The 19,414-nt window shown below is 31.9% G+C and overlaps 2 protein-coding genes across 2 annotated transcripts; one reads left to right on the plus strand and one right to left on the minus strand.

Moving 5' to 3' along the window:
* Window positions 1-13: 13 nt before the first annotated feature.
* On the minus strand, window positions 14-4,032 carry Vps39 (vacuolar protein sorting 39). The gene is made up of 6 exons (XM_065509402.1): window positions 3,876-4,032; window positions 3,551-3,819; window positions 2,520-2,723; window positions 1,940-2,455; window positions 561-1,877; window positions 14-502 (listed from the first exon to the last, which is right to left on the minus strand). Exons 1-6 carry the CDS (start codon window positions 3,943-3,945, stop codon window positions 194-196), a joined length of 2,685 nt encoding a protein of 894 aa, XP_065365474.1. The 5' UTR covers window positions 3,946-4,032; the 3' UTR covers window positions 14-193.
* A 536-nt stretch (window positions 4,033-4,568) lies between these two features.
* Sptz (Spastizin) lies at window positions 4,569-17,228 on the plus strand. The gene is made up of 8 exons (XM_065509408.1): window positions 4,569-4,779; window positions 6,168-8,015; window positions 8,331-9,606; window positions 9,720-11,476; window positions 12,348-12,606; window positions 12,666-13,807; window positions 15,827-15,951; window positions 16,013-17,228. Exons 1-8 carry the CDS (start codon window positions 4,717-4,719, stop codon window positions 16,443-16,445), a joined length of 6,903 nt encoding a protein of 2,300 aa, XP_065365480.1. The 5' UTR covers window positions 4,569-4,716; the 3' UTR covers window positions 16,446-17,228.
* The last annotated feature ends 2,186 nt before the right edge of the window (window positions 17,229-19,414 follow it).

The following is a 19,414-nucleotide window of genomic DNA, read 5'->3' on the forward strand; positions in this document are numbered from 1 at the left end:
AAATTTTAATGAATTTTGTTTCCTCAAGAAAACATTTATTTAGCAGTATAAATATGGTTTATTTTCTGTACATAGTAAATATATATTTTAAATATTATAGTTATTCAAATGAATATTTGTTTGGAAACTTAATAAATCTAAAGAATAAAGTTAATGTAACAATTAAGTATAATAGATTAAGTGGGAAACACAATCAATTGCCAAATAAATTAGCAGCCATTACTCTCTTATCATGGCACGATAGATGCACCACATCTCCGTTGGGATAACGCACAAAGGCACTTTGATTGGCAAAACGTTTTTTGCATTCGGGACAAACACTAAATTCGGTCAATTCAAAGTGTATGCTCTGTTGTTCCAACACCAATTCAGTGCAACGTTTTAGCCGGGCCTCTAGTAAGCCCTTTTTAATTTCCAACTGACTACGTGTGGCCATTTGTTGGCGCAAAACCGTATCTAAATAGTTTTGTATGCGATAAACTGGCAAATCTTTGGGCAAATACTAAAAGAACAATAGAATTATAAAAATATCAAATTAGAAAAAATCAGAAATCACTTACCGGCCATATTTTGCTAGGTTCTATTTTTAAAGCGTATTTATTTAGTATTTCCAAAACAATATCATGATTGGGCTTTAGGAAATCTTTGTGAAGTTCAACATTTTCATAAGGAGGTTGCTGTAGTGGGTTAAGTATGGTTTTTAGCAAGGTAAAAAATATATCATGATCATCTTCATAATTTTCTTCACAATATTTAGAAGCCTTCCCTACGTCTCCCAATATTTGTATGTAAATGGCTAAAACTTTTTCGTGTTTCTTTAAACGTCCCAAGATTAAAGCTCGCTCCTCCAACAGTATGTTAGTGGGAAAATCTTTTAGAACCACATCTGGTGAATAGTTGGTAGAATTTTGCAGTAAATCATATAATTTGTTACGGTATTCTTGGAGTTCTTCGTTCAGTTCTTTTTTCTGATTTGAACCTTCATTTTCCAAATCTCTCATTATGTTTTCCAACTTTTCACGATACTGCTTAATAAGAATATTATGTATAAACGTGTTTGTATCCTGCCATACATTAATAACATGTTCCAAATATGGTATAACCATTGTCTTGTGGTGAGTTAATAGATAATCCAATACTGCTGCGCGAGGCAAATTTTCAACTTCTATAAAATTTTCGGTAAAAATTCTCAAACCCTGTTCGGGATTGGCTTTTAAGACCCAATCTGAAAACTCCATTATCAAAGGCCAATGAGAGGCACCCAGTTGTTGTAAATAACGTATGGTTCTTTCGTAACCATACAGACTTGAACCTTCCTTAGTGGCTTGAGATTGTAAGAGTTCTAAAGCCTTTTTGTGTTTGCCATTTGTTTGATACAGAATAATTAGTTCGGAGATTTTGTCATGTTTTAGTAAAGTTTTCTCCGATTCCTCTAAATGACATTGATTTAGGCGCAGCAATGGAGCAATTAAAGAGTCATTGGTTTGCAAGTAGCATTTCAATAAGGTGGTATCAATAATGGACAATAATGATTTCGAAGTACTTTTGGTGTCGCGTAGTTTTACAACCTCCTTTTGGCGAGCCAATGCCAAGAACTCGATTAAAGCCAAGAGAGCATTTTCTAAATCTTTATCTTCCAATTGCAGCATGGCTGCTGTAGGAACCACTGCATCAAAGCTATCTGTTGTAATGGTTTTCGATTGATCATGCAGTAAATTGGGAAAAAGACGTATGACATCATAAGGATTTGCTTGGGCTTTTTCAAATTCAGTCATGGCAGCAGAAAATTGCTTCAAGGCAAATAACTCTTTGGCATAACTCATATGAATCTGGCGTATAGTTTCAGCCTTGGACAGTTCTGGTTCATCGGAAATATTCTGTCATAAGTTACAAAATGATTAAATCTATTAATAGTAAAAAAATATTTATAATTTATTACCGTTAATTCAATAGCCAATTGATATCTTTTTTGTTGCAACAATTGTTGCCTTTGAGTGGTAATATCTACCAGTCTTATGCACCATAATTCGGAAATTGCAGCGGCAAATATTGTACCTTTAGCTGAACGCACTAGATGTTTTGTTTTGTTTAGCTCTGGTATAGACTGTACCAGTGTATCTTTGTCCAAACCATTGGCATCTAAGCAACGCACTTCTATGCCGCTAGCAACACGACCCACAACAAATGGTTCATCCCAAACTAAACCCAACAATGGACTGCCCCACATCATGGGTTTTAGAGCGGTTTTACCTTTGGCACCCACTGGGTCCAAGGAACCTTGTACTTTTGTTTTGTCATCTTTACGTTCTTTATAGTTTTGAAGATTAATTGCCACTAGATATTCATCTTTAGAAATACACAAAATGTCATCTTTGAGAAGACATATGGAGGGGTCCAAATTATGTGACGAAGAGGTGACAATAAGATCATGTTTTTCAGTTTTATTGAATTTTATCTGCAAAGAAATTATTATTTTGTATTAATGTATTTTAATAAGATACATTATTTTTATTACTTACATTGTATATGACATATTCATCCTTATAGCCAATACAAATGAGATCTTGTACCCAACACAAAGCCTTGGGAACATCTTTAAGGTCAATGAAAAATTCCGGTGAAGCCAATATATTCAATTTCCAATAAAAGAATTGTAAACGTCTCTTAATAGCGCAGCAAACGCGAATGACAGTTTCTGTTTTGCCCGTGGTAGTTTTTGTGGTCTAAAATGAAAATGTCATTAAAATACATTAATTTCTATGTATAATTTTTAAGTACATATAAGGACAATTCTGCCATATTACACCTCGTCATAAATCGCGAAGTGTATGTATGAAAATACAATTTGGATATACATAGTTGTGTAACTTAATAAAATATTCCACCGATTAAAAGTATTATCTTCGATTTAAGAATCATATTAATTTCGAATATCTCTGTTGGCGTTGAAGGTTTTCATTATTAAAACGCTTAAATCTTTTTCTATTCAAATTAAATTTCATATTTAGAATACGGATTTTGTAAATCTACATTCATTAGATAACACAAGCTTTCAGGAGCAAATCGTGTAAATTATTCAGTTCAATATTCGAATTGGATTAGCTTCCATTTGGAAGATATAAAAGTAATCCTAATTTAGATACCTTAAGGTCTTTCTTAACATGAAGTGTTAAAAAATATATGTCTGATTTAGTAAGAATATATTTTTTGCTTTGATATGTATACCACAGATGTTCCATTAAAAACTAATTTTCATGAAAATCTAAGATAGTGGGTATTGAAAATTTAACAAATATTTGACCGATTGATAATTATACTCCATTTAATTATCACATTACTTTCGAATATCTAAATTAATTTTGAAGAAATAGTATATTGTTTCACACGGTTTATATTTAATTTTTCACTTGGATAGTTATTAAAACATATAACCGTTTTTATGCACAGCAAGGATATGCAAATTTCAAATAATATTTTATAAAACTCTCGATCCACTGCTATCGAAAGAAGACCACCTTTAGAAATTCAAAATCGATGTAATCGTTCTTACCTGTGCATCCAATGTAAACAAACTACATCCCTTTGTGAACTGAGAACTATGTATAAAAGTAAAGTTATTCTCCGTGCGACTTATATCGCAAACATGTATCATGCCATCGGTCAATACAAATAGCAGATTCTCTTCAGCAATCACCTCCATTTGAACTATGGACTTTTTGCTGAAATTCTTGCTGAACATAAGCATATCGACGGCACCATTTTTATCCACCGAGTACATTATCAATTGGCCACTACGTGTACCCAAAATCACATTGTTATCTAAAAAAAAAATAATGAAATTAGTTAATAAATCCCTTTATGACAAAAACACTTACCATAGGCGGCTATTGATTCAATGTGAACTCCTTGTTTCAATATTGAATGGACATGATATGCCTGATGCATTTTTGAGCTGGCACTTAATAAATTAATAGGAATTCTATTAAAGTAATAATATTCTTTATTTTAACTAGTTTCGAATAGTAGAAATAAAAATTAAATGGAAATTCCCTTAACTTTTTTTTTAACAACTTTGTAGAAGTAATCGTAAACCTGACAGTGGTACAGTATTGCCACTTTAATTTATAGAAAAAACACCTACTTTTGACAAGTAATTTATTTATATTTTTAATTAATATTAATACTGGGAAACTGACATCAAAAAGTATTTTTATAATTCTATTATTTTTTAATGTTATTTAATTTAATTAGCTTAACATATTAAATTTATCAAAATAAATTTAATAGAGCTTGGCTGCTGTCACATTGCGTTAACTGTCTGGCATGTTCCATTATTCAAATGAATGTAAACAAATACTACAACAACATCATCACAGTAATAACAAAGCACAGCTGATGCCTGTAGTTTTTGTTATTTTCATGTAGATAGAGATTACTTGTTCTTTGGAGATTACATTGAAAAATAAAAAAATATTTTTGTGTTTTTAGCCGTGATTTTAATTTAATTAATTAACTAAACAAAAAGGTTCCATAAATTTAACAAAATATGTGTGAACTAAGGAATATTTAAGATCTTAAAAGGGAAAATGTGTTGTAAACTTTTCAAATACTTTCCTTTGTTTTGATGTAAAGTGGGTTGGTGGCCTTATCTCGAATCAAATATAATTAGTAGAGTAAAATAAAATATTCGCTCATCCATGAAATAATTTAGCTAAGATGGAGAATTTGGAAAAGCACTACTTGCTATTGCTGTCCAAGGAGGAACAAGAATTTATACAGGTTTGTTTTATCAATCAATTGAATATACAGGGTCGTCTTAACGTTGGCCTTAAAGTGAATTATTTAGAGGACTTTGTACTGTATACAAGTTTTTAAGAGTTAAATTGATTTGGAAATTTGTATACAATTTATCTGTTATCACTTGACATATGTAATTGATAAAAATTATGTTATCGATAACATTGAGAGAAATGTATAGGGGAAATTACTACCCAGCAAACAAAACATAAAACGTTAGAAAATATGGAACTCGTTTACATACCTAAATCACTAAAATCGTAAATTCGTAAAGTAGCCGGCATTTGGCCAGAAGGAAGATTTTTCGCCTCCAGAATATATAGAAAAACTGTACTTCATATAATCCACGTTACTGATACTGAACTATTTCGATATTTAGATGTTAATTTTAAGTAGAAAGAAGTGCTATAATTCCTCCATTCAAAATGTTTGCCCTATACCGGCAATAAGTTATTTACAATAAAAAATATTAAAATTTAAAGTGTATGTACTAAGAATTTTGTTTAATAACATTTTTATTTTTTATTGATAAATTAATCATTTGTTATAGAGTAAGTTCGTTTCATAGAATAGCCACATAGAACGGAAGGAGAGAGAAATATCAATGGAAATTATTCTTATTTGACACATACGGGTAATACAATAACAAAATACATGACAATACATTCTCATGAATTAGGCTTTTGACAACATAATCAATTTTTAATTTTATAAAACTAAATTTCCATAGAAAATTAATAATTTAATAAATTTATTATGAATATATGTTACACTATGAATAAGGATTTTATGCTATCAGTAATAAAAATATACAAAATCACTTTTAATTGAAGCTTATTTTATTATTTAACTGTCCTATTGTAGCTGGTATATGGAAAATTGGTCGAATTGTATTAAACATGTAGTAGCCGAAGAGACCGGTTACTGCAACTAATACGTGAGTTCCCTGAAATTGAGTAAACTACTAAAAACATACATAGGTTAGGTTTCAGGCAGCCGTCCAAAACCTCCGTCTCGTACAGCTCACTTGGGTTCAGTAGTTGTTCATTAGTTGTGGTAAACATACATACTATTAGACTGTCTCATTGTAGCTGATATCTGGTTGGGTTAAGTATTTGGAGATGTCTTTTAGATTATTTGTATCCACTTTTAGTATCCAACTAGGACACAAAAATGTTAAAATAACTAGTTATATAGCTAGTCAAGTAACCAATTAGGTAGCTAATTTGTTGGGTAGTCAAATGAAAAATATATATAGAAACTATAACCTACTCTTCACAATATCCGCCTCCTTTTAATATAAATTTAAACTTCTTTTATAATAAATATACTTATGCAAAAAATTATAAATAACTCCTATCTCATTTCAGCTATATTTTGAAAGTTTACACTTGGAAAAAAGCTCTATACACCGTTATCAAAAACAAATATGTGATCTTTTGCTCAATAAACCCTATCCAGTTTTGGACATTTTACTATTAAAATGGACGAAATTTAAATACCAAATTAAACCTGTGCTCCTTAAAGTTTTCGAAGAATTACTAAATCGTGTTGCGGCAGATGGTTTCAATGCCAAAATACTGAAATTTCTTAATAAAATTCCTGAAGAAATTCTACAAAACGGCATAGAAGGTCAACTTAGAGAGCCACTGCGAAAATGTTTGCATGAGGAGGCCAAACTGAATAGGGAATTTTATTTATCGCTGATTGGTCGAGAAACAACACAATCCATGCATGATATTTTGGAATTACTCAAAGAGACACAATGGCAATATTTTCAAAATCCTTTGGGTACAAAAGAATACACTTTATACCAGGCTCTAGACAATAAGGCACATTTTTTAACATTGATTGCCAATCAAATAACAGATTTTAAAGTAATTCAAGATGTACAACTGAGAAATAATTTAATTATTTTAAAATTAGTACAAGAATTTTCCATGACCACACAACTGCTTAGTCAATTACCCAACGTACAGCAATGTTTGGAATATTTTGATATGGAAACGCCGACAGAAGACTTGCGTCCAGTTTATAATTATTTCTACAAAGATTTTAAACGTTTAACAGTAGTTTTAAATTATGTGCAGAAGTTTAAAGACATGTCCTGCTGCATTACCGTGCAGGATATACTATTGAAATCGTCCAATTTGGAAGTTATAAATAAATACAAGCTTTTAAACAATTACGAGGAAACCAAAACTTTTATAGACTCCTATTATATGTGGCAAAATTCTTTAACTAACTCCATTAAAGATTATGAATTGGAGACGGTGAGCCACTACTTTATTTTAGCCTGTGTGTTTATGATAATTGTGACACCTTCCTCTGAGGCTTGTGAAGAGTTTTATGCTCAAAAACTACAAACATTAAATTCTTTGCTAAGACAAATGAAAAATTTCGAATTGCTATGTCAAATTTTAGAGGATACACTCAAGTTTACATATTTACGCTGGGAACATTTGCAAAAGAATACGGATGGTGGTAAAATGTCCAGCAAACTAATGGTTTCATCAGATACTCCCTATACCGATGACGATGTATTGCCTGAATCTAGCAGTAAAACGAAAATCAAAACCAAATTGCACTTTAAAACTGGTTTCATATGCAGATCTAAAGCTTTTGCCCATTTATACAACTTTTTAAAAACTTTTGTTACCAAAAAACTACACTCGGCTGATTTTAAAAATGCCTGTACAGATAATCAGCATCGTTTCCAAGATATTGTCGACTATATAACCGATATTTTGTGGAAGTATTCGTTATTGGAGAAACTGGAAACTTCACAAAATCAAGCAAAAATAAATAATGTAGAGATTTATTTGGATCCTGAGTATTTACCACATTTCGTTTGCTATCACTTTGATGCTTTAGATCGGCTATCAAGTGACGATGAAGAAAAACAAACAAATTATCATAGTCATTACACCAGTTTATCGCGTCGCAAGGCAGCCAAAAAACGACGACGTGCTACTTTTAGTGGTGCTATTCTCAGGCCGAAGGATGACTTGTCTCTGCAACAGTGTCGTGCTCGAGCAAATGCTTTAGCCAATTCCGTTTCAAATATCGATCCGTTAAAACGTTTGGACAGTTGTAAGAGTAAAAGAGATGTTACTGAGGAACGAAGCATTGTACTAAAGCTATTGGAATCTCCGCAACGTTTAGCAGTGTTGGCTTTGTCTTTGAAAAGTTTTAATGATGCCAAGCAAATAATTGAGGTGGGTAGTTTATACATGATATACATAAGTAAAGTTGTTTTTATTATTCAGAAATATACAATATTAAAACAAACTAAATATAAATAAAATAAGGTTATAATTAGGTCAAATTCACGTCATAGCTCTCATTTTAAATTTATCGCCCAATAAGGGAAAGTTTTCATAGTAATGATAGTGCACTGTTTTAGGTTCATTCCACAACTTTTTTGCAAAAGCGAACATCAGAAATGTTGCAAACCATATTAGTTGAATTAAAAATAGCTATAAAAATAATAAATATTTAGCGATAAACATTATTCTAAAAAATCTTTTCAGAATTTCAATTTACAAAATTCCCAACTACACACCGAATTGAAATATGTTGAACAACAACAAAATATCAAGCAGAAATTATCAGTAATCTATGATAATTATCAGCGACAAGAGAAACAAACACGCAACTCAAATGAACCATTAGCCACCGTAGAACAAATTCGTAATGTGGCCGCTAAAGGATTCGAAGTTTCGAAAATTATAAGCGTTATTGATAATTTTGCACAGTCTCAGCGTATTAAACAAACTGAAGCCGTTAAGGAATTAATACAAAAACACAAACATAATCCACAATATCGCTTTCTAACACAATTCGAAGAAAGCAATTTAAATGCTGTCATTATTTGTGATTTAATATTAAATCTTCCCCTAAATCGTGATATAATCACCAGTGTTTTAATGGTTATAAAACGTCATCAATCAATACAATCCTCATTTAAGGAAGTCGAAACCATGGAAAAATCTCAATTACCGAAAAATATAGGGCCTCTCAATTTATTGGAAAACTTAAATGATTGTATGCGTTTGTTGGATGGTAAATCGGTTAGAGATTTATTATGTGACAACACCTACTCCTTGAGGCCTCAAAAATTAGCAGTAGAATTGGCACGTGAAAAAATATTCGATGAAATATTCTATAAAACACACGCCGAATTGAGTCGTTGTGATGATTTAAAGTCTTTACTACCACAATTTCAGAATCTAGAATCAAAATGTAATTATTTTCAAAGATTCTGCAACTATGTACATCATCTGACCAAACTAGTGCATCTAAGAGATCCCAATTGTGAATATCATGTAGAGGAACTATTGAAAATTGATCCGTGTGATGTGGTGGGTGAATTGATATTCACCTGTGATATGACACCTTTGGAAATTGAGGCCATTGTTACGGCTCTAAATTTAAATCTGGTGCATGTTATAGCTTTGAATATATGCCCGGAAATTGTGGGTAAATGTGATTTGAAAAAACGCCAACTAACTGCTCAAAAACAAGCAACAATTTTCAATTATATAGCCAACTATAATCGTCTGTTGGTGTATTTGCTGAAAGGCATTAACAATAAGGATCATTTTACAAAAGATGACACCAATATAGATTCCACATATTTGGAACGTATTTTGTGTATGAGTGAAATTGCAAGATTGTCTTCACTGTATGGTGGCAATAAGATAATTGCTACTTTGCGATGTGATAATGTTAATATGAAGCTATTGGAAAAGATTGAATCGAAAAAGGAACAATTGGAATTATTGCAACTTGATATTGGAATACAAGGTGAGTAAATTATGCAGAAGTACATATTTCTATTACATATAACTTAAGCAAAAATACTAGTTTAGCTTAACTTTTCAACACCATATTTTTTCTGTCTCCCTCTTTTTTTACAGAACCCAAAATTATGAAATCGAAACGTATCGACTCTTTGATCATGGATCTAATACAAGAAGATGCCAAAAATATTTACTTATCACCAAGAATCCATGACATTGGTGTCAGAGCGAATTTAATACACAAAAATTTCACTAAAATAGCCACAACGCGCTTGGCCAAAGAACTAATCGAAACCACGCTACAACATCGAGAAGCAGTTCAGAAAATTCCTAAGAGTTTAAGACATCAATTGGAAGCAACATTGATCGATATTACTATCTATGCTAAAGTTTCGGAAGTAATGCAATTCGAAACTTGGCCTCAGGCATATGATTTTGGTTTGAAAACTCCCAGTACCATATTTGAACGTCTGCTTCAATTACATCTCTATAAATTGTGTTATGAATGGTGTAAGGTTGTTAAATTGGCCGACAATTTTAAGCCTCAACGTAAACACTTCCTAAATATACTTCTAAATGCCCTGACCGACATGAGCGATGAACAACAATCACAAGAAATGCATTTAAATACATACGAATACTTACTGCACATTTTAGAAACATTTCCGGAAATTGATTGTATTGCTTTCTTGGACACGAATAAGGACAAGTTTCGTTCAATGATTTTGTTAAAATATTCTATAAATTTCTTGGAACGCTTAGCAAAGTCTGGCGATAAAGAAATGTACAAAAATTATAAAATTTCTATAATAATTTTTGAACAATTAACACCTAGTATACGACAACAATTTTGGAATTTATTAAAATTTCCACTGTTGATCGTTGAACAGTTAATAATGAATGCCAAATTTGAGATTCTAACTAAAGTTTTGCAGGCTGTGCGCAAAGAATTGAACAGAGAGATGGTGCCTACTGACTTGGCTGATTCGAAAAAATTATGCCCTTTTTGCTTTGATAAAAATGGCAATATCTATGATTTGCATGCCAAAAACAATTCTCCCTTGAAGACAAGTTTTCAATTGGGTTCGTTGGAAAGTACAAACGCCTCTGCTTTCATATTGCTTAATTTTAATCTCTACCAAAAAGATCATTTCATTACCAATGATTGCATAGATCTTTTGTTGCGCATTTATGCAACTAAAGCTTTGGATTATCAGATATCTGATACGTCTTCGTCCTCGGAACCTTGTTCTCAAAGTACTTGTGACATGCAACAATCGCTGGATTCTTTGTGTGGCGCTTTTCAAATGCCCCATCAGGCACCCACACGAGTCGAATGGACCAGAGATGAGGAGGCCACACACTGTATGTGTTGTCGTCGTGCTGCTTTTACTATGCTAATGCGGCGCCATCATTGTCGTCGTTGTGGCCGAGTCGTTTGCTTTGCCTGCTCTACCCATCGTATGCGTATACCCGAACTCTATGAGGATGTTGATGTACGCATTTGTAATGATTGTCATCGTGTGTCTGAGGATTATCAGCAGCGTAAATCAAATCGTGACTCTTCAACGGCTCAAGCCGAAGATGTTGAGAATATTCCGGTGAAATCGCGTACCAAGCCAGGCGAACGTTTCAAGTGGAAATTGAGCGGTAATATAACACATGATAAGCTATTACGCGAAGAATTTTGCTATGAACATGCACCCAGTGTGGCGTTGTGTCTATCGATTTTGGATTATCATTTGGGCAAGCAAAAGTGTGTGGACTTGTTGTTGTTTCATTGTCGTAAATTGGAGAAGTTGATTGTTCCCAATCCAGAGGTGGACTATGAATTGGTGGCAAAAATGATGAACTGTCTAGCGTTGGCAGCAAAGGTAACTGCAATTTTTTTTAGCTTTACCCACAAATTAAAGAAATTCGGACCGACAATAGGTCAAAATCTCTAAAAATTTTCACGAGTTTGTTTCCACAATATAATTTTCCGACCTTATAAAGTCTATGTATATATATTCTGGATTCTTATAGATAGCGAAGTCGATTAATCCATGTCCGTCTGTCTGTCTGTTGAAATCAATTTTCTGAAGACCCTAGATATCTTCAATAAGTCCAAATCTTCAATAATTCTATAAGACATGCTTTCGTGAAGTTTCCTATTTAAAATCAGCAAAATCGGTCCACAAATGGCTGAGATATGAGGAAAAAACCAGGACAACCTCGATTTTTGACCTATATCTGGATTACTCATTAATATAGACAATATGGATATCTAATCGCTATTAGATATCCATATTGTCGTCAAAATCGGCCCATAAATGGCTGAGATATACGTAAAAAACCGATTTTTAGGCTATTTTTGATCTATATCTGGATTACTAAGTCATTAATATAGACAATATGGATATCTAATGATAGATATTTCAAAGTCCATTTCAACGATATATTTAAGGCTATAGTAAGTTGGACCTACAATGGGTGAAAATCGGGAAAAATATTTTTTAACCCCAATTTTTTTTTCATCAAAATTTTTTCTCCTAAATTATTTTTAAAAATTAAAAAAAAATTTGGAAAAAACTTTTTTTTAAAAAAAATTTAAAAACAATTTGGAAAAAAAATCTAAAAGAATTTAAAAAAAAATTAATTTTATAAATAAAATTATTTAAAAAAAATATTTTTAAGTATAATTTGGTGAAGGGTAAGATTCGGCACAGCCGAATATAGCTCTCTTACTTGTTTTTTTTCCAAAAGGTACGCGGTGCACCAGCAGAAGTTGAAACTATAAGAGAACATTCCGAAATTATAATATCAGTGGTACAAAATGGCTGTGAATCTCTTATACCACCGGATCCTCTAAATAATCATGGCTTACGTAAATTAGCCGACTCATTGGTGCAAGCCGAACGTTGGGATTTGGCTTTAGAAGTCCATCTTAAATGTGGATTTTCAACAGCGGGTGTTATGGCCGCTCATGGTTTGTCCTGTTTGCGTGTAGGATGCTATGACACGGGTAAATATAAATTTAAATATTGATTTTTAACATTAATTCCAATTTACAAATTTGTTCAGCCCGTGAAAAATTTTACCACTGTATGCCCAAACTAACTAATGAAACCACAAATACCGCCATATGTAAAGTTATATTCAACACCAAACTTATACCCTCAACAAATGGCAACTTTGACAACATTTTGGGCCTAACCAAAGATCATGACATCACCTTGATACGCCGACCACAACATGGTCCTCCACTGTTGCAGGAAATTTTAAAATTAATCGAATCTACACCATTAAATAAGACACAACCAGAAACCTTGCAACGTGCTTCCATTATACGAAGTTCAAATACTTCTTTAGTGTCATTGCTATCCAGACGTAAGGAAACCTATGTAAAGCGAATGCATGAACCAGCCTTGAATATATTAAATACATTGGCTTCTTTAAAACGCATTAGTACAAACAGTGATACCCCGATAAAACGTAAAATATTATTCCGTAAAACTCGCGGCTTTGAGGAATGTGTTTATTATGTTTTAACTTATGGATCTCATGCTGATGTTTTAAAATTCCTTATGCAACACAATGACATAATGGCCACTTTGAAATATTTCATATTGCAAAACCTAGAACCTGAACTTTTTATACAGCACATATTACTCGAACAATTGAAAAACGGACAAATGCCTCAACTGGTCAGCCACTTGCAAGAGTTTGACAGTCGTTTGTCACTATGGCGTACGGTATTGCTACAGGCCTGCCGTTACTTAGAGACACAAAATCATCTTAACTCTCTCTATCAATTACAATTGCTGTTAAATGATCCCATTAGAGCTTCTATGACATGTGTCAAATTTTACACTATGAATTGTGATAATTTCCAGCAACAACATACCAATTCCCAGCATTTACATAATGCCCATCTGCACTTGCAAACTGAACTGGAGATTTCGAAATGGGAGAATATAAGCTTTAATGCGAGTAAATCATCGTCATCATCTCAAAAGAACGGCAACACAAGTCGTAGATCAAGTTCTGCCAGCAATACCCCCTCTATGGGTGGTGGAAATTTGCAAATGCAAATGGATGCCCGTTCGCTTAATTCACATATAAATACGATTTTGAAACAGTTGGATGTGGCAAAGTTTTTGGCGAAATGTGAGGTGGAAAATAGTAGCGATGATGTTTTGATAACGGAGAAATTTTTAAAGCAGGTAGGTGGATAAGTTTCTAGAATAACGTTTAATTTTAAAAATTATATATGTATGTATGTATGTATGTATATCTATGACCACTCTCTCTTGGAGTGGTCTATCAGTGTGTTACCTATATTACGGACTCACATGAGGTATCAATATATCAGATATATAATTGAGAATTTTGAAACTTAAAATCAGAAGAATTTTCCCATAAATGGCTAGATATATTATGCAAATGTAAAATTTATACAAAAAAATTCCGTTTGTAATTTCTACATTTTTCATTTGCGACCCCACAAAGTATATATATTCTGGATCGTTATAGATAGCGAAGTCGTTATAGCCATGTCCATCTGTCCGTCTGTATGTTGAAATCAACTTTCGTAGCCCCCAATTAACTTACATACATGATTCATACATCAATATATCGGTAATTCTTCCGGCTCGGTTGCTATTTAAAAATCGGCCCATAAATGGCTGAGATATAAGGAAAAAACCTCGATTGTTGCCTTATTTTTGATCTATGTATATCTGAATTACAAAGTCATTAATATAGACAATATGGATATCTAATGATAGATATTTCAAATTCCATTGCAAATAAGGCTATATATAGTAAGTTGGCCCTACAATGGGTCATAATCGGGAAAAATATTTTTTAACCCGATTTTTTTTTTTCATCAAAAAATTTGTTTTTGTCTTAAATTCTTCTTCTAAAATTTTGTATACCCTTCGCCATGAGTGGCAAGGGTATATACATGTAAGTTTGTCATTCCGTTTGTAATTTCTACATTTTACATTTGCGACCCCACAAAGTATAAATATTCTGGATCGTTATAGATAGCGAAGTCGATATAGCCATTTCCGTCTGTCCGTCAGTATGTTGAAATCAACTTTCCGTAGCCCCCGAGCCTGAATTCTTCCGGCTCGGTTGCTGTATCTGGATTACTAAGTCATTAATATAGACAATATGGATATCTCCATTGCAACGATGTAGGGGAGAGGGGGCACCTTTGCACAATGTTAATAAAATCTCAGTTAAAAATTTTTTCCGACCCTTAATCGAGTTTTTCACATAGCAACCTTGTTTTCTAGCAACGTCAACAACTTTCTCTAGTTTTTTCAGTAGTCGACCGAATGTAGTTGGGTGACCATTTTTGTAAATTTTTTTGTAAGAGTGTTTTCTTTCGTGAAATAAATTTATTGTTTTTTATTTTTATTTTTAAATGTTAATGTTTATGGTTTTTCGTCATAAATAAATCGAATTTATTATATATAAAGAAAATAGAACTGTTTATGGTATTTTTGTACATAAACGCTACAAGATAAAAATTGCCGTTCAAAGCTGCCCCGTATGGGGGGCACATTTGAACATAGTGACTTCATCCATTAAACAAATAAAAAAATATATAAATCGAACTAAAAATAAGTTGCTTGTAGACTTAAACTAAAACTAATTTCCATACATATTAGTTAAATTATATAAAAAGTCAATAATTCAAAAACATACATTTTTATGAGGCTTGAAAGCAAAGAGTGTTCAAAGGTGCCCCCGTCTCTCCTATTAAGGCTATAGTAAGTTGGACCTACAGTGGTTCAAAATCGGGAAAAATATTTTTAATCCGATTTTTTTTTCATAAAAAATTTTTTTAAAAATTAAAAAAAAAATTTGGAAAAAACATTTTTTAAAAACAATTTGGAAAATAAAAAATTTTTAAAACAATTTAATAAAAAATTGAATTTTGTTTATAAAAATATTTAAAAAAAAAATATTTTTATGTATAATTTGTTGAAGGGTAAATAAGATTCGGCACAGCCGAATATAGCTCTCTTACTTGTTTTTTTTTTAAATTAAAAAAAAATAATTTTTAAAAAATTAAAAAAAAAAATTTTGAAAAAAAAATAAAAAACTATTTAAAAACAATGTAATTTTGTTTAAATAAAAATATTTTTAAGTATAATTAGGTGAAGGGAATATAAGATTCGGCACAGCCGAATATAGCTCTCTTACTTGTTTTATTTCCTTTTTTACAGATACGCATAGATTCCAACAAAACATTACCAACCCTGTTCGATAGGGTCCAGGAAAAAATACAAATTTGCATTTTAATACTTTTATGTGGCAAAAACATTGATGAAGGTTTTGGCTTAGCCTACAGGTAAAATATATCCAACTAAATACTGAAAGTGATCAAATTTACACTGTAAATCCACTTCCAGAATTATACAAGATTATAAACTACCACCGATTAAAATATTTGCTGCCACCGCCAAGGTCCTAGCCCGTAATCAACGTCTACATGATGTCGACAAACTCTTGAATTGCATTACCAGCAATAATGGCGTTAGTACGCGCGACATTGATGAAATCCTTAGTGTAGCCATTAATTCGGCCACCAATAATCATGAACCGGATGTGAAAACGGCACTCGATAATTTAGCCAAAAAGATAAATAGTGTTGAGTTGAGAATATCTTCGCACATATTTATCGGACAATTGAAATCGGCCTATTTGCTGGCAAATAAATACAAACGTTTGTCGGACATACGCAAGATATTGCGACAGGCCGAAGCAACGAATCAGATACACATTAAAAAATTATGTGAAAAGAAACTACAAATGAGTATGTCGGGTACAACTCAGACAAATTGAATGGCAAAACGTTTAGCGTGTGATAAATGGGACAATATTGCAATTGATTGTCATTTTCTTTTTCGTTATACATATTATTATTCTAATTTATAACTGTTTCTCGTAAAAAAATATATCGCTCATTTGCTGCAACAACTTCATAACTCAAAATCCGGGTGATTTGAACTGAGTTATACAAAATATGCGCCGTTCTTTAATCTTTCATATAGTTTTATCAGTTTTAAAAAAAGTAAATTATTTTTTTGTATGAGAGTGTTTTTTCATTGTAAACGTCAAAATTAAAATTCATGTTTTCTCGTATATTTGACAAGTACAAATTTGGTTTAAATACAGATTAGAAAGATATTAATATCAGGGTTTATTTCTGAAATCGCATGATTTGTTGAAAATTTATTTAAGAAATAGTAAAATGTTATAAAACATTCAAAGCCGTTTTTCTCGAAACGACTTTTTTTGAATTATGACGTTGTTGCAGCAAATGAGCGATATGTATAATAGCTGTGTTTTTTTGTTAACGTTTATAGATATTTTCATACTAATTTTATTTTAAATTTATATACAATACGTTAAGACTTAACATGTAAAATTATGCAAGTTAACTTTAATCATAGAGAAATATACAAATAAAGAATGCGAAATTAATATTATATTTTTATACAGAAATTGTGCAAAATTATAATCTAGAATTTCTGTATTAATGTGAAGTGATAACACCCAACGATAGCGATAAAACACAGCTATTATTAATTAAAAATAAATATACAATTTTATACAAATAATAAACGTGGTTTTGTTTTTTCTTAAAAAATTAAAATTTAGGTTCTGATTCAGAAAAAAAAATTGAATGAACACCATTTAATTTTTATGTATTTTTATACCCTTCACCTTCGTGAGAAAGGTGTTCCGTTTGTAATTTCTACATTTTTCATTTCCGACCCTATAAAGTATATATATTCTGGATACTTATAGATAGCGGAGTCGATTAAGCCATGTTCGTCTGTTTGTCTGTCCGTCTGTTGAAATCAATTTTCTGAAGACCCCAGATATCTTCGGGATCCAAATATTCAATAATTCTGTCAGACATGCTTTCGAGAAGTTTGCTTTTTAAAATCAGCAAAATCGGTCCATAAATAACGGAGATATGAGCAAAAAACCGGGACAACCTCGATTTTTGACCTATTTCTGATCTATGTATATCTGGATTACTAAGTCATTAATATAGACAATATGGATATCTAATGATAGATATTTCAAAATCCATTGCAACGATGTAGATAAGGCTATAGTAAGTTGGACCTACAATGGGTCAAAATCGGGAAAAATATTTTTTAACCCGAATTTTTTTTCATAAAAAATTTTTTTTTGTCATACATTTTTTTTCCAAAAAAAAAGAAACAAAAAATTTAAAAAAAATTAAAAAAAAATTTAAAAAAAAATAAATTTTGTTTACCTAAAAATATTGATCCATTTATAATGCATTTACTTTCAAACCGAATTTTTGGGATTTATAAATACCGATTTTTTTTTATAAATATCGGGAAATTTCGGTATTATGGATATTTTGGGAGCTTTCTGATATATTTGTAAGCTTTTATAAAATCTTGAATCTTAGGGTTTGTGTCTTGGCATCATCCCACTTGTAAATTAATTGGTTTATCATGTTTTTCGCTGAAAACGATGATCGTCATGAGCATTGAATATCGGTAAATACAATCCTTTAATATTCCTCTCAACACACATTAACGAGAGGCAAGTCATTACACTAATTAGTAGGATTCGTATAAAGATTACTCGAGTTCAAAAATTATACAATGGTAGCCGTTCTGGATATAGAGGGACCCTTCAAAGAACCATCAGGTATTAGGCAAGCCTTAGGAACAGCTTCTAATCGACAAATCAACTGTCATCAATGCCATAATGGTACGACAACCATATCCAAAACTGCTAGAAAATGTACACTACAGGTGTCATTCCCACGACAGCCGGTTCTACGCACCGGAATGACCCCAGTTCACTCGGCCAAGGGCTGTCAACTCAGCAAACACAGCTGCTACAACAACAACAGGTATAATCAAGTATATGTAACTACGGAAAATGACTTCATGAAATTTAAATTAAATGGAAAAGTTCAATAAATACGATATCAGTAGCTGACAAGATGGATTTATACCTCCAACAGAAGTACAGGTACCATGTTAACCACGCAGACTCTATCTATGTACTGTTTGTCAGTGGATCTACTGGCCAAACAGTTGTCTCAGAACGCTATGATTATGCTGAACGTGATTGAAGATTTGAACTTCAGGTCGTAGGGATATGCAAGTATCATAAGGAGAATGAATAATTAACTAATTTTCATAGAGTTGCAGCACTCATAACACACTCTTCTCGATATTAGAGAGTACGGGAACTGTGTAGGAACTCCCTTCTCCGTATGCATAAAAACCACTTTAGATTACACACACAGCTTTTCCCAGAAAATGTGAGTATTATTTATACCCTTCACCTTTTGTGAGAAGGGTATATCTAAGTTTGTAATTTCCACAATATAATTTTCCGACCCTATAAAGTATATATATTCTGGATCCTTATAGAAAGCGGAGTAGATTAAGCCATGTCCGCCTGTATGTCTGTTGAATTCAATTTTCTGAAGACCCCAGATATCTTCGGGATCCAAATCTTAATATAATAAATCTGTCATACATGCTTTCGAGAAGTTTCCTATTTAAAATCAGCAAAATCGGTCCAGAAATGGCTGAGATATGAGGACCTATATCTGGATTACTAAGTCATTAGTATAGACAATATAGATATCTAATGATATATATTTCAAAGACCTTTGCAACGACGTAAATAAGACCTACAATGGGTCAAAATCGAAAAAATATTTTTTAACCAGAATTTTTTTTTAACCAAAAAAAAAAAAAAAAATTAAATAACAATTCAAAACTTTTTTTTTTTTAAAAAAA

This window comes from Calliphora vicina, chromosome 1, assembly GCF_958450345.1.
Source record: "Calliphora vicina chromosome 1, idCalVici1.1, whole genome shotgun sequence".
NCBI classification, from domain to species: domain Eukaryota; kingdom Metazoa; phylum Arthropoda; class Insecta; order Diptera; family Calliphoridae; genus Calliphora; species Calliphora vicina.

Excerpts from the sequence above, each read along its gene's own strand:
- Vps39 (XM_065509402.1), bottom strand. The coding sequence starts at position 3,945 with ATGCATCAGGCATATCATGTCCATTCAATATTGAAACAAGGAGTTCAC. Across the intron at positions 2,724-3,550 it reads TGTTTACATTGGATGCACAG|ACCACAAAAACTACCACGGG; the intron begins GTAAGAACGATT and ends TTTTCATTTTAG. Across the intron at positions 1,878-1,939 it reads AATTGGCTATTGAATTAACG|AATATTTCCGATGAACCAGA; the intron begins GTAATAAATTAT and ends AACTTATGACAG.
- Sptz (XM_065509408.1), top strand. The coding sequence starts at position 4,717 with ATGGAGAATTTGGAAAAGCACTACTTGCTATTGCTGTCCAAGGAGGAA. Across the intron at positions 4,780-6,167 it reads AGGAACAAGAATTTATACAG|CTATATTTTGAAAGTTTACA; the intron begins GTTTGTTTTATC and ends ATCTCATTTCAG. Across the intron at positions 8,016-8,330 it reads ATGCCAAGCAAATAATTGAG|AATTTCAATTTACAAAATTC; the intron begins GTGGGTAGTTTA and ends AAATCTTTTCAG.